The sequence below is a fragment of the Marmota marmota genome, unplaced genomic scaffold, assembly GCF_001458135.2.
Source record: "Marmota marmota marmota unplaced genomic scaffold, marMar, whole genome shotgun sequence".
NCBI lineage: Eukaryota > Metazoa > Chordata > Mammalia > Rodentia > Sciuridae > Marmota > Marmota marmota.
In genome coordinates this window covers 56,486,923-56,498,910 of record NW_026000037.1, presented here as the reverse complement: position 1 = coordinate 56,498,910, position 11,988 = coordinate 56,486,923, and the positions used below count along the sequence as shown (strand labels likewise).

Below are 11,988 nucleotides of genomic sequence, written 5' to 3'. Positions count from 1 at the left end.
CGCCTGCCGGCTAAGGCCGCCCACTCACCCGCCCGACCTCCGCTTTCCGCGCAGGCGCAGCCTCAGATCCCCAGCCTCACCTCCTACTAGGGTGCGTTCCCGGGTCCTCGGCGACAGTCTGCGTCACTTCCGGTAGCGTTGCTAAGCAACCAAGTGGTCGGGGAAACACTCCGTAGGTAGGAGGCTACTCTGCGCTGGTCTCCTATCCGGGTTTGGGCGCGCGGTGTGCTACTAGTTAGAGATGCTAGTGCGGTTTGGGCGGCGCGCTGGACAGGCGAGGGAAAGCACAGGTGAGCTAACCTGGCCCTTTCCTGCTGAATTCCTGGGAGCTTAAGCTTCGGTATTCACTGAATGAATAGGAATATCTTTGGGAAATATCAATAACCTCCTTAGACTCTGCTACAAACCAGCTGAATGGTCTTTACTACAGTCTCTTGAAGGAAACGTCTCTATTACCTCCCTCCACTCTAAAATCTCTCCCTAAGTCAAATGATTTGATAAAGTGTAAAAAACAATAATTATAATGAAGCATCATTAACTTAAGATGTTGTAACTCAATGACCTGTTATAAAGTTTTGACTTTGTAATCGAAATAGAAAAGTGGGACTTCTAAATAAGTATTTATCAGTTTTAACTACAACGGTTTCTTAAGTCTGTAAATCTCCAGCTGGGCGTGGTGGCACACACCTGTAATGCCAGCAGCTTGGGTGACTGAGGCAGGAGGATAACAAGTTTGAGGCCAGCCTCAGTAATTTAGCAAGCCCCTGTTTCCAAATAAGAAATATAAGGGGCTGGACATGTAACTTAGTGGTAAAGACTTCCTGGGTTCAGCCCTCAGTATTGGAAAAAAAATATTCTGTAAATTCCTATATAATATTGTTGCCATGGTAACAACTAGAATCTTGAGTATTTGAACTTTCTTCATGTCATTGACTGAGCTTCTGTAACATTAGCCCCCCTGCACTTGATGCATTCGTTCTCTCACCAGTGGACCCCACCCGGTATTTGTGCAGTGGACATCTTATGAATTAGTAGCAGAGTTGTGCCATGTAAAAGGAGAGAGACACTACCATGTGGCAAGTATTGACAAGCACAATTACGCTCACATATTCACTTTCCTGTATGTGCTATATATGCAGTACTGCACTAAACAACTTAGTTTGCTTACTAAGTGTTAAATGTTTTATGACAAATGACCCAAAACTTTCCATATGAGCCTCAGCTAAATTATCATCTCCATTTGGGAAGGGTACAGTAGGATAGGGATTCACATACAACTTAAGTAAAACAAATAATTATATGAAAAATTAGTGGAGTGCATTAGCCAGAATGATGGAATAAAGATTCCTAAAAATTCTCCCTTCCAAAAAATCAACAAGAACTCTGAAAAAAAATAGTCAATATCAACTTTTTAGAATTCTGGAAATTAACTAATAATAATCCCAGCATTGTGTGTACAAGAAAAACAGCTGAAACTTGGTAACAACAGGGAAGTATTTGGGATAGTAATTTGCCTTAGGCCTATATTTTTCTCCCAATCCCATGGTATCTTAGAAAAACAGAACAGTAACAGTGAAAACCATTGATTTAGCAGCTTTTGGAGGGGAAAGAACATGATTTGACTCCCTTTAAAACCCATTTCACAGATAACTGTTATTATTTGACATGCTTAGGAATTCCTTGGTGCTATGGCTTAAATGTGGGTACTGCCACCCAAAGGTCCATATGCTAAAGACTTGGTCTTTAAGAGGTAAGGCCTAAGCCACTTATGGTGGCACTAGCCTGTGATTCCAGCTACTGAGAAGCCTTAGGCAGAAGGTCCTGAGTTTGAAGCCAGCCTGGACGACATAGGAGACCCTATCTTAAAAAAAAAAAAAAAATCAGTGATGTAGGGCCTAGTGGGAGGTCCTTAGGTGTACCCTTGAAAGGAATTGTGGAAATCCATACAACATGAATGACAAGTACAAACAAACAGACATAAAAGGCCATATATCGTTTGATTCCTTGTATATGAAATGTCTGAAATAAACAAATCCATAGAAACAGAAGGTAGATAAATGATTGCCAGGGACTGTGAGGATGAGGGTTTATGGGAAGTGATGCTAATGGGTACAGTTTTTTTCTGGGATGATGAAAATGGTCTGGAACTATTTTGTATTGATAGTTGCACAATCTTATGACTAGACAAAAATCCACTCAATGTTACATTCAACAATGGCAAATTTTATATATATATAAATTATATATATATAATATATAATATATATGTTAAATTTTCTCCATATATATTTATATAAAATATTGATAATCTTTGGAAGATGCGTCAATAATGCCAGGTACATGGACTGATTTTAGATACATTTAGGTCTGTTGCCACTACTTTTGTCCCTCTCGAATGCTTGAGTGTTTCCTCTGTCCATCTGTCTCTCTCTTGTCCATATTTCAACTGTGGCCTGCCTTACCTACATTAACATTTCTAACAACCTCTTCTGAAACTGAATGAGAGCCTCTGTGAGGTATGAATCTTGGAAATGAGATTGCCTTCAGAGAAGTAAACTTATATCCGCTTTAATTCACTGATTAAAGTTGGTTTATTTGAAATCATCTGTAGCTCTGATATCAAATAGGGCTTTCCTGATCCTTAAAAATATAGGAGAGAGCTAGGTATATAGCTCAGTAGTAGAACACGATCAGTAGTAGAACACTTGTATGCATAAGGCCCTGGATTTGATCCCTAGGAACACACACACACATATACATACACACCCAATTTCCATCCCCAGCACTGAAAAAAAATCTCTCTCTCTCTTCATCCATCCATATACATATGAATGAATGAACTTGATTTATCTTCAGTGGCCCAAAATAGCAAAAAGCTTTTCCACACCTTCTGCAGACTCTATTTCTTTATAGGTGATAGCTCTATTTCTACTTTTGTGGTTATTCTCTCTGTTCTGTTCCTACGTTAAAGTCCATGAAAATATCTACTTGAATAAAACATATGAATACAATTATTTTACTGAAGAGATGTCAAAGAGCTGGGATCACATTGTGTGCTACACAGCTTTCTGACATTCTGCTTTCCTGCCACCACTGACAAAGTACACTTTACTTTGTAGGCAATAGCTTCTGCTACTATGGGCTGTCTGCTCTACTGAGCCTCTTTGTAATTTTGGTAAATTAAATTTTCTCCATTTTATTTCACATTTTAAAAGAATTAGATGACAACATGACACTGTGACCCATAAATATGTATATTTATTACATGTCAAGTAAAAACAAGTAAACAGGGGCTGGGGTTGTGGCTCAGTGGTAGAGCACTTGTCTAGTGTGTGTGAGGCACTGGGTTTGATTCTTAGCACAATGTTTAAAATAAAATAAATGTCCATTGACAACTAAAATATTAAAAAATAAAAACAAGTAAACAAAGAATTAGAATGACTCTTGGGTCAGAACCAGATGTTGATATGTCCTAACAAGATGTTAATTAAGACAGTTGATTTAACTTGGAAATCATAGTTTGGTTAACCTCTGATTGCAAGTAGCATAAACCAAGTTGAGCCACTTTAGGCAAAACAAAAGAAATTTGTAGCTGGTCAAAGTGGTGCATGCCTGTAATCCCATTGGCTTGGAAGGCTGAGGCAGGAGAGTTCAAAGCCAGCCTCAGCAATAGCAAGGCGCTAAGCAACTCAGTGAGACCCTGTCTCTAAATAAAATACAAAATAGGGCTGGGGATGTGGCTCAGTGATTGAGTGTCCCTGAGTTCAATCTTCAGTACCCTCCCCCACCAAAAAGAAATTTGTTATAAAGCTCTAAGAACACTTTGATCATAAATTTTTAGTTGAAAGTGAATAATTAGTTAAAACCAAAGAATATTTTGGTTCACATACCTGAAAATTCAGATATAAATTTATCTAAAACACTGGGCCATTTCTTAGTTTAAATTGACTTTATTCTGCATGCAGAGGCTTGATCTGTAGCAGTCAAGATAGTACCCATCATTCTAAACTCACTTTACTTTAGCAGCCAATTTCCCACTCTCATAAGCTTTATTTCAAACCCTATGATGACTGATTCTGGCAGGATTTAAAAAACAAATTTTTTTTAGTTGTAGAGAGATACAATACCTTTATTTTATTTATTTTCATTTGGTGCTGAGGATTGAACCCAGTGCCTCACATGTGCTAGGGAAGCGATCCACCACTGAGCTACAACCCTAGCCCATGATTCTGGCAGTTTTTCTTTCAGAATTTGTCTCTCGGTCTGGAGAGAAAGATCACGTGATTTTCTTACTTCTGCTTTGTTATGTCCCTAAAAATTGTAAAAATGAAATAGTAAATATTTATTAAGAACATATTGTGTACCAAACACTATTCTAAATTCCAGATATATATAATACACATGCCTAACTTTACTTTATTTAATCACCAAACCAACCTTACAAAGTAGGTACTGTTAATAACGCCATTTTGCAATTAAAGAAACAGATTCATAAGGGTGAAATAATCCTATCTAGAGTCATGTAATTATTATATGGTATGTTCAGAAAAAATCCAGGTAGTCTGACTCTAGAGTCCACACTCTTTACATACTATTACCTTCATTAGATCTGACCTACCCATTGTTATTCAAATGCCTTTTTCTGTTTTGGGTGAATTTCTTTCTTTATAAGCCCTACTGCCTTAAGATAGAAGGCAGAATTCAATTTTCAGACTCCCATGAAGCTAGGCTTCAGGCATGAGGCCAATACTAAGTTTTGCATATGTCAGATTTGTATTATGAAAACAGCATTATAAAGCAAACAAATAGCATGTTTAGTTTTCTGAAGAGAATGCCAGCAAAAGTTTCAGAGGCAACAGTGGTAAAGGTTCAGGATAATCAGTGGGAAAGTTGTAAATTGGGCAAGTCAAATTGCCTACCCAGTGCCAGTTACCATGAGCCTTCACTGGAGCCTCATTGATAAGGTTTTTGTGATATTTTGCATGTATGTCTTCCAAGGGTGATTCTGGCTCTCTAGAAGATTCAACAAGTTTCCTAATACCCCTTACTGAATCCCTATTTTGCTTAAACTCACTCTTGAGTGAGTTTGGTTGTTAATAAAAAAGGGTAGGAGTATTTCTCTGAGGAGAGCTGTTAAGATGCTCCACCATATCATTTAGGATGTTTTTTTAAATTCATATAACAGAATACCCAGTCAATAATTTAAAAAAAAAAATAAGGAAATTCATTGACTTACATAACAGCAAATCAGATTTCTGGTTGGGTTGATAGCAGCATAATGAAATTGCCATAAGTTCTTTCTTTGTTTCTTCTTTACAGTTCACACTGACAGCTTCATCTAAAACTAGTTCATCTTATGGTCACCGGGTCGCTATCTACCTACCTTGCTTATTCATATTCAGCTTGAAAGTCTTCTTGGGTATCACTCCCAGAACAAGAAAGAACTTATTGAAAAATCACAAATGAACCTCTTGTCCTGTTTCTTTGCTTATTAGTGCAATAGTTATTGGCAAGGGAGGGGGCAAGTATTCTTAAACTAATCAGATTCACCCCAGTACTGTAGTCAATTCTCCAGATTGCACTGCTGCTGCTCAGTGGGGAACAGGTTGCACAGAGTCATCACAATGACTGCAACCCCAAAAGATGAACATCCCCAAATTATCCATTTTTAAATTCTACATGGTTAACTTTGAAATGCTTTTGTAACAATCTACTGGGATAGGTATTATTGATCTGAACTTTAAAGATGAGGATACCAAGGTTGGAAGAAGTTAAATGGCTTGCCAAGTTTACACAATTAGGACATGACCAAGCAAACACTCATATCTTTGTCTTTTGGCTTCAAAACGTTTTTTTCACAGCTGTTCTTAAGATAACAAGAATAAATCAAATATTTAAAATAATATTCAGGTATTATGTCAATTATAGAAATTTCTGAGAAAAAATATTACTTAAATTCTTCCTGAAAGACTTTAGTAATCATTTTTTAAAATTTATTAGAAATAAGGAAGTCTAAAGAAGATGAAGTTGCCTATCCACCTCTTCTACCTTGCAACGTAGATCTACGGCAGGTCACCATAATTTCACATGATGAGTGGAAAAGAATTCAGGATAGCCTGGACAGTATGACAAGAGAAGCAGCAGCTTTTCGTGCAGAAAGAAAAGCAAAGAAAGAAATGCATTTACGATCCCAAGAAGTGGTAAAACACTGGACTAATACATATGCAGTAAGTATTAATCTTCTAGGAGTCCACATGCACTAAAGACTTGCTCTTGTTTCTTAATATTCATTTATACTTCTTTTACCAGGATTTTATGTGTAAACTGTCATAAAATAACATTGAAACATATTTTAAAAGCATTATTTAGGTATAAGTGACATACAACAAACAATTCATATTTAAAGTTTACATTTTGATAAGTTTTGATATACGTATATGCCCCAAACCCATTGTTAAAATTAATATAATGAACACATTCATCTCCCAAAAGTTTTCTCATGTCCTATTTTACTCCCTCTGACTTCTTTCTATTTCTTCTTTCCATCCCTACTTATCTTATTAATGTAAATTTTATTCACCATAGTTACTTTGAGATTCATTCATATAATGTGTATATCAATTGTTTATTCATTTTTCTTTTTGGACTGGGGATTGAACATAGGGTGCTTTACCACTGAATTACATCCTGAGTCCTTCTTATTTTTTATTTTGAGACAGGATCTCACTAAGTTGCTGAGACTGGCTTCAAGTTTTAAACCTCCTGCCTCAGCCTCCTGAGTTGCTGGAATTGCAGGTGCATACCCTCATGCACCTGGCTGTTTATTGCCAAGTAGTATTCTATTGTATGATACATAATGATTTGTTTATCTAGTTGCTGGTTGATGGTTTGACAGCAACCAAATGTTGCTATTTGAGTTATTTCTCTCTTGGTCTCTTTCTTTCTTTATGGCTATTACAAATAAAATTGCTGTGAACATTCATATACAAGTCTATATGTAAATCATGCACTGTGGTGCATACCTGTAATCCCAATATTTTGGGAAGCTGAGGCAGGAGGATTATAGTTTAGCAATTTAGCAAGACCCAAAGCAATTTAGCCACATTCTGTCTCAAAATAATAAAAATTTTGGGCTGTGGGGCTCAGCGGTAGAGTGCTTGCCTCGCACGTGCGGGACCCTGGGTTCGATCCTCAGCACCACATAAAAATAAATAAGTGAAATAAAGGTATTGTGTCCAGCTACAACTAAAAAATAAATATTTTTTAAAAATAATAAAAATTTTAAAAAGGGCTAGAGATGTAGTTCAGTGGTAAAGCACCCTTGAGTTCAGTACTGGGGAAAAAATATACATACATATATATATGTATACACACACACACACATAAACTCACACATGCACACACATTTCCATTTCTCTTGAGTAAATATTTTAGCGTAGAATGACTAAATTAAACAGCAGATGTATATTTAACTTTGTAAGAAACTTCCAAAATGTTATCCCAATGGAGCTGTAATTTTGCATTTCCACCATTAGTGCATAAGAGCTAATGGGTGTTAAGTATCCTATTGTAGTTTAAATTTGAATTTCTCTGATTACAGATGTTGTTGAATATCTTTTTTTAAATATATTTTTAGTTGTAGATGGACCCAATACCTTTATTTTATTTTATTTATTTATTTTTATGTGGTGCTGAGGCTAGAACCCAGTTCCTCATACGTAAGAGGCAAGCGCTCTACTCCTGAGCCACAATCCCAGCCCAAATATCTTTTAATTAACTTATTTTCTACCAGTACATCTATTTTGGTATAGTGTCTATTCAAATTTTTTGCCTGTTTTAAAATTAGGGTTGAATTCTTATTATTGAGTTTAGAGAATTTAAAAATGCATTCTGTCCTTTTTTTAGATATTAAATCCTTTATTAAGTGTTTTATTTGAAAATATTTCTTCCCTGTATGTGTCTTGGCTTTTCATTTCTTTACCTTATATTTTGAAGAGCAAAAAATATTATTTTGTTTTGTTTTGAGACAGGTCTTGCTATATTGCCATGCTGGAATTGAACTTATAGGCTCATTTGATCCCTTGCCTCAGTTTCCCAAATAGCTGGGATTATAGGTATGTGTTACCAGGCCTGATGTGTTAGTCAGGTTTTTGCCAATGTGACCAAAATACCTGACAAGAACAACTTGGAGAAGGAAAAGTTTATTTTAGCTCACATTTCAGAGATTCAGTGTATAGTCAGGCAGCTCCATTGCTTTGGACCTAACATGAGGCAGAACATCATGGCAGAAGGGCATGGTGGAGAACAGTTGCTCAGCTAGAGCAACTATTAGAGAGAGGTAGGGACTAAGGTGGAGAGAGAGAGAGAGAGAGAGAGAGAGAGAGAGAGAGAGAGAGAGAAAACAAAAAAACAAAGGACCAGGGATAAAATATAATCCCCAAGGACATACCAACTTCCTCTAGCCATGCCCTACCCTCTCTTTAGTACCATCCAGTAATCCATTCAAATTATTAATCCATCAAATGGATTAGGTTATAGCTCTCATAATGTAATAATTTTACCTCTGAACATTTCTGCATTGCTACATGAGCTTTTGGGCAGATATCTCATATCTAAACTGTAACATCTAGCTAAGAACAGAAGTTTGTATGGTTTCTTTTGTTTGTTTGTTTTGGTACCAGGGATTGAACTCAGGGGGCACTTGCCCACTGAGCCACATCCCCAGCCCTCTTTTGTATTTTGTTTAGAGACAGGGTCTCACTGAGTTGCTTAGCACCTCGATTTTGGTGAGGCTGGCTTTGAACTCATGAACCTCCTGCCTCAGCCTCCCTAGCCTCTGGGATTACAGGTGTGTGTTACCATGTCCAGCAGAAGTTTTTAATCTTAGTCTAGTTTATCAGTTTTTCTTGTATGAATTATTCTTTAAAAGTTTATCTAAAAAATCTTTACCTAACCTAAGATCACCAAGATTTTCTCCTAGAGTCTTAAAATTTTGTTTCACATATAGGTTTATGGGCTATTTTTAGTTAATTTTTTATATGTAGTGAGGTGTTAATTGAAATTTTTTGCACATGAATAGCTAATTGTTACAGCATAATTTTTGAAAAAACTATCCTTTCTTCAGTGAATTGCCTTTGTTGAAAATCTAGTTGTTGGACTGGGGATGTGGCTTAATGGTNTTTTTTTTTTGTTTTTTTTTTTTTTTTTTTTTTTTTTAGTGCTCTTTGGTGCTCTCTATTAAGATGATTATGTTTTTTTTTTATTTTCCAGTTTTTTAATTATGATATATTGATTTCTTTTCCTTTTTTTAGAGAGAGATAATTTTTTAATATTTCTTTTTCAGTTTTCAGTGGACACAACATCTTTATTTTATTTTTATGTGGTGCTAAGGATCGAACCAGCGCCCCGTGCATGCCAGGCGAGCGTGTTACTGCTTGAACCATACCCCAGCCCAATATTTTCAAATCTTAAACCAAGCTTACATTCCTGGAATAAACCCCTGTTGGTCATGATGTATTTCCTTTTTATAGATTCAGTTTGTTAAAATATTGTTGGTTTTTTCTGCTATGTTCATGAAGGATGTTGGTCTATAGTTTTCATGAAATGTTTGTCTGGTTTTGTTATCAGAGTAATGCTGTTTTATGTTTAAAATGCAAGATTGCACAGAAAGAGGGCTTGAAATTATCATGGCAGGTTTTCATCATCTACCTCTTACTTGTCTTGTCTGCTTGCCTATCTTTCTCTTTAGAATTTCATAGTGACGAGCTGGGGATGTGGCTCAAGTGGTAGCGTGCTCACCTAGCATGAGTGGGGTGCTGGGTTCGATTCTCAGCACCACATAAAAAATAAGATGGGGATATTGTGTCCACCTAAAGCTAAAAAATAAATATTAAAAAAATTCATAGTGTCCTTGCTGTGCTTCTCTGTTTCTTCTAGATTCCCTTTACCTAGGAGATAACAGTAACCCAGTTTAATTCCATATACATGAATGAAAACTACTTCAAAGTGGGAAGGCATCCCCTGATTCCTTTTGTTATCTCATATGGGGAGAAATGCTGGGAAAAGGTTATCCCCACACACACTTTCTTATATCATTCGAGGCACAGGGAGGCACAATTGTTTTCTGTGTTCTAATAGAATTGTTAAAACTATAGGTAAGTGTAAGTTCTGTTTAGAGAATTCTCACTTTTTTTTTGAACATTTCTTTACTTAGTTGAAATATATATTATTTATATTTGGAAAAAGACTAGATAGCTTCTGGTATGTTGCTTTAGGAATATTATTCATATTTTACTAATTTTTTTTTCTGGAGGAGAGATGAGTTAGATCATGTCTGGTATCATATATGTAACAAATGGCATTCTGAAAAAGGGAAAGGAAACTGATTAGTGGTTGCCAAAGGCTGCAGGCGTGGGGAGGAGTTGATTGTAATGGGCCATAGGGAAATTTGGGGGGAGAATTAAAATGTTCTATAAATGAATATATAATATGTATTTCATATGTAATATGAAATAATAAAAGGTAGTATGTACATTATAATCTAAAAGTCTTGATTTAAAAAAAACTACTACATAAATGGATGGAGTAATGCTATATACCTTTTATTTTGTTTGTATACTCAAGTAACACGTTAGTGCTACTTTAACACTCACTCCATGAGTGTTAAAGAAGAATAAATGAAGGTCCAGCTTACTATCAGCAAGATTTACTATAGACCCATAGCAGTTAAAACTGTGATATAGGGGCTGGAGATGTGGCTCAAGCGGTAGCGTGCTCGCCTGGCATGCGTGCGGCCCAGGTTCGATCCTCAGCACCACATACAAAGATGTTGTGTCCGCCAAGAACTAAAAAATAAATAAATATTTAAAAAAAACTGTGATATAAGCACAGAGATTATAATAAGTCTGATGAGACAGCCTAGAAACCCATTTTATATGTGGGAACTTGCAGATGATGGAAATGTTATTCCAAATTAGAAGGGAAAGCATTCCATAACTGGTACTCAGGTAACTGACATATGACAGCGATTAAATTATATCCCAATGGTACAGAAAACAGAAAAATGAATTTTAACTGAGTTAAAGACCTAAATTTAAGCATAGGTCATAGATTCTCATTAGGAAATCAGGACAAGTAGGATTTTCTTAAGAAATAGAAAGTGTGACCAATAAAGGAGAAGAAAGACCTTGAATGACATAAGACATTCAGTAAACTCAGAGGTGTAGAAGAACATACAAAATATGCCATTATTTTTAGTTAGTTGTGTGTGTGTGTGCATGTGGGGTACTAGTGATTTAACCCAAGCCCTCATACATGCTAGGCAAGCTCCCTATCACTGTGCTACATCCCCTTTTAAAGTTATATTCTGAGACTGGGTCTTGCTAAGTTGCCCAGGCTTGTCTCGAACTTATGATTCTCCTGCTCTAGCCTCCCCACTACCTGGGATTATAGGCATTCACCACCACACCCAGTTCTACTGTCAGTTTTTTAAAGAAGCAAAAGTGGGCTGGGGATGTGGCTCAAGCGGTAGCGCGCTCGCGTGCGGCCCGGGTTCGATCCTCAGCACCACATACAAACAAAGATGTTGTGTCCGCCAAATACTAAAAAATAAATATTAAAATTCTCTCTCTCTCTCTCTCTCTCTCTCTCACTCTCTCTTTAAAAAAAATAAAGAAGCAAAAGCTATAAGATATATATTTATTATATAACCACCAAGAGAAACTTTAGAAGTACAACACCAAAACTAGTAATAGTGGTTATCATAGACTAAGAGGAGATTGGAAGTTAGGGTTGAAGAAGTATTATATACTTCTAAAATAATTTTGGATTTTGAGCCATGTAAATATGTTACCTTCCTAAACAATTCAATTTAAACAATTAGCTCCAAGGCTGCGATGTGGCTCTGTGGTACAGCACTTCAGCACTTGTCTACTATGCACCAGGCCCTGGGTTCAATCCTGGCACCACAAAAAAAAAAAAAAAAAAAAA

The 11,988-nt window shown here is 36.4% G+C and overlaps 1 protein-coding gene across 2 annotated transcripts in view; it reads left to right on the top strand.

Moving 5' to 3' along the window:
* Nucleotides 1-61: 61 nt before the first annotated feature.
* The window catches only part of Cfap210 (cilia and flagella associated protein 210), a 37,982-nt gene continuing 26,055 nt past the window's right edge, over nt 62-11,988 (top strand). Inside the window, exons 1-2 of one of the 2 annotated variants that reach the window (XM_048812446.1) lie at nt 62-172; nt 6,001-6,227. In XM_048812446.1, the coding sequence (XP_048668403.1) occupies nt 6,126-6,227 (102 nt within the window). In that variant the 5' untranslated portion in view covers nt 62-172; nt 6,001-6,125. Of the gene's footprint in view, nt 291-6,000; nt 6,228-11,988 lie in introns of both variants that reach the window. The other variant, XM_048812445.1, reaches the window with a different exon arrangement.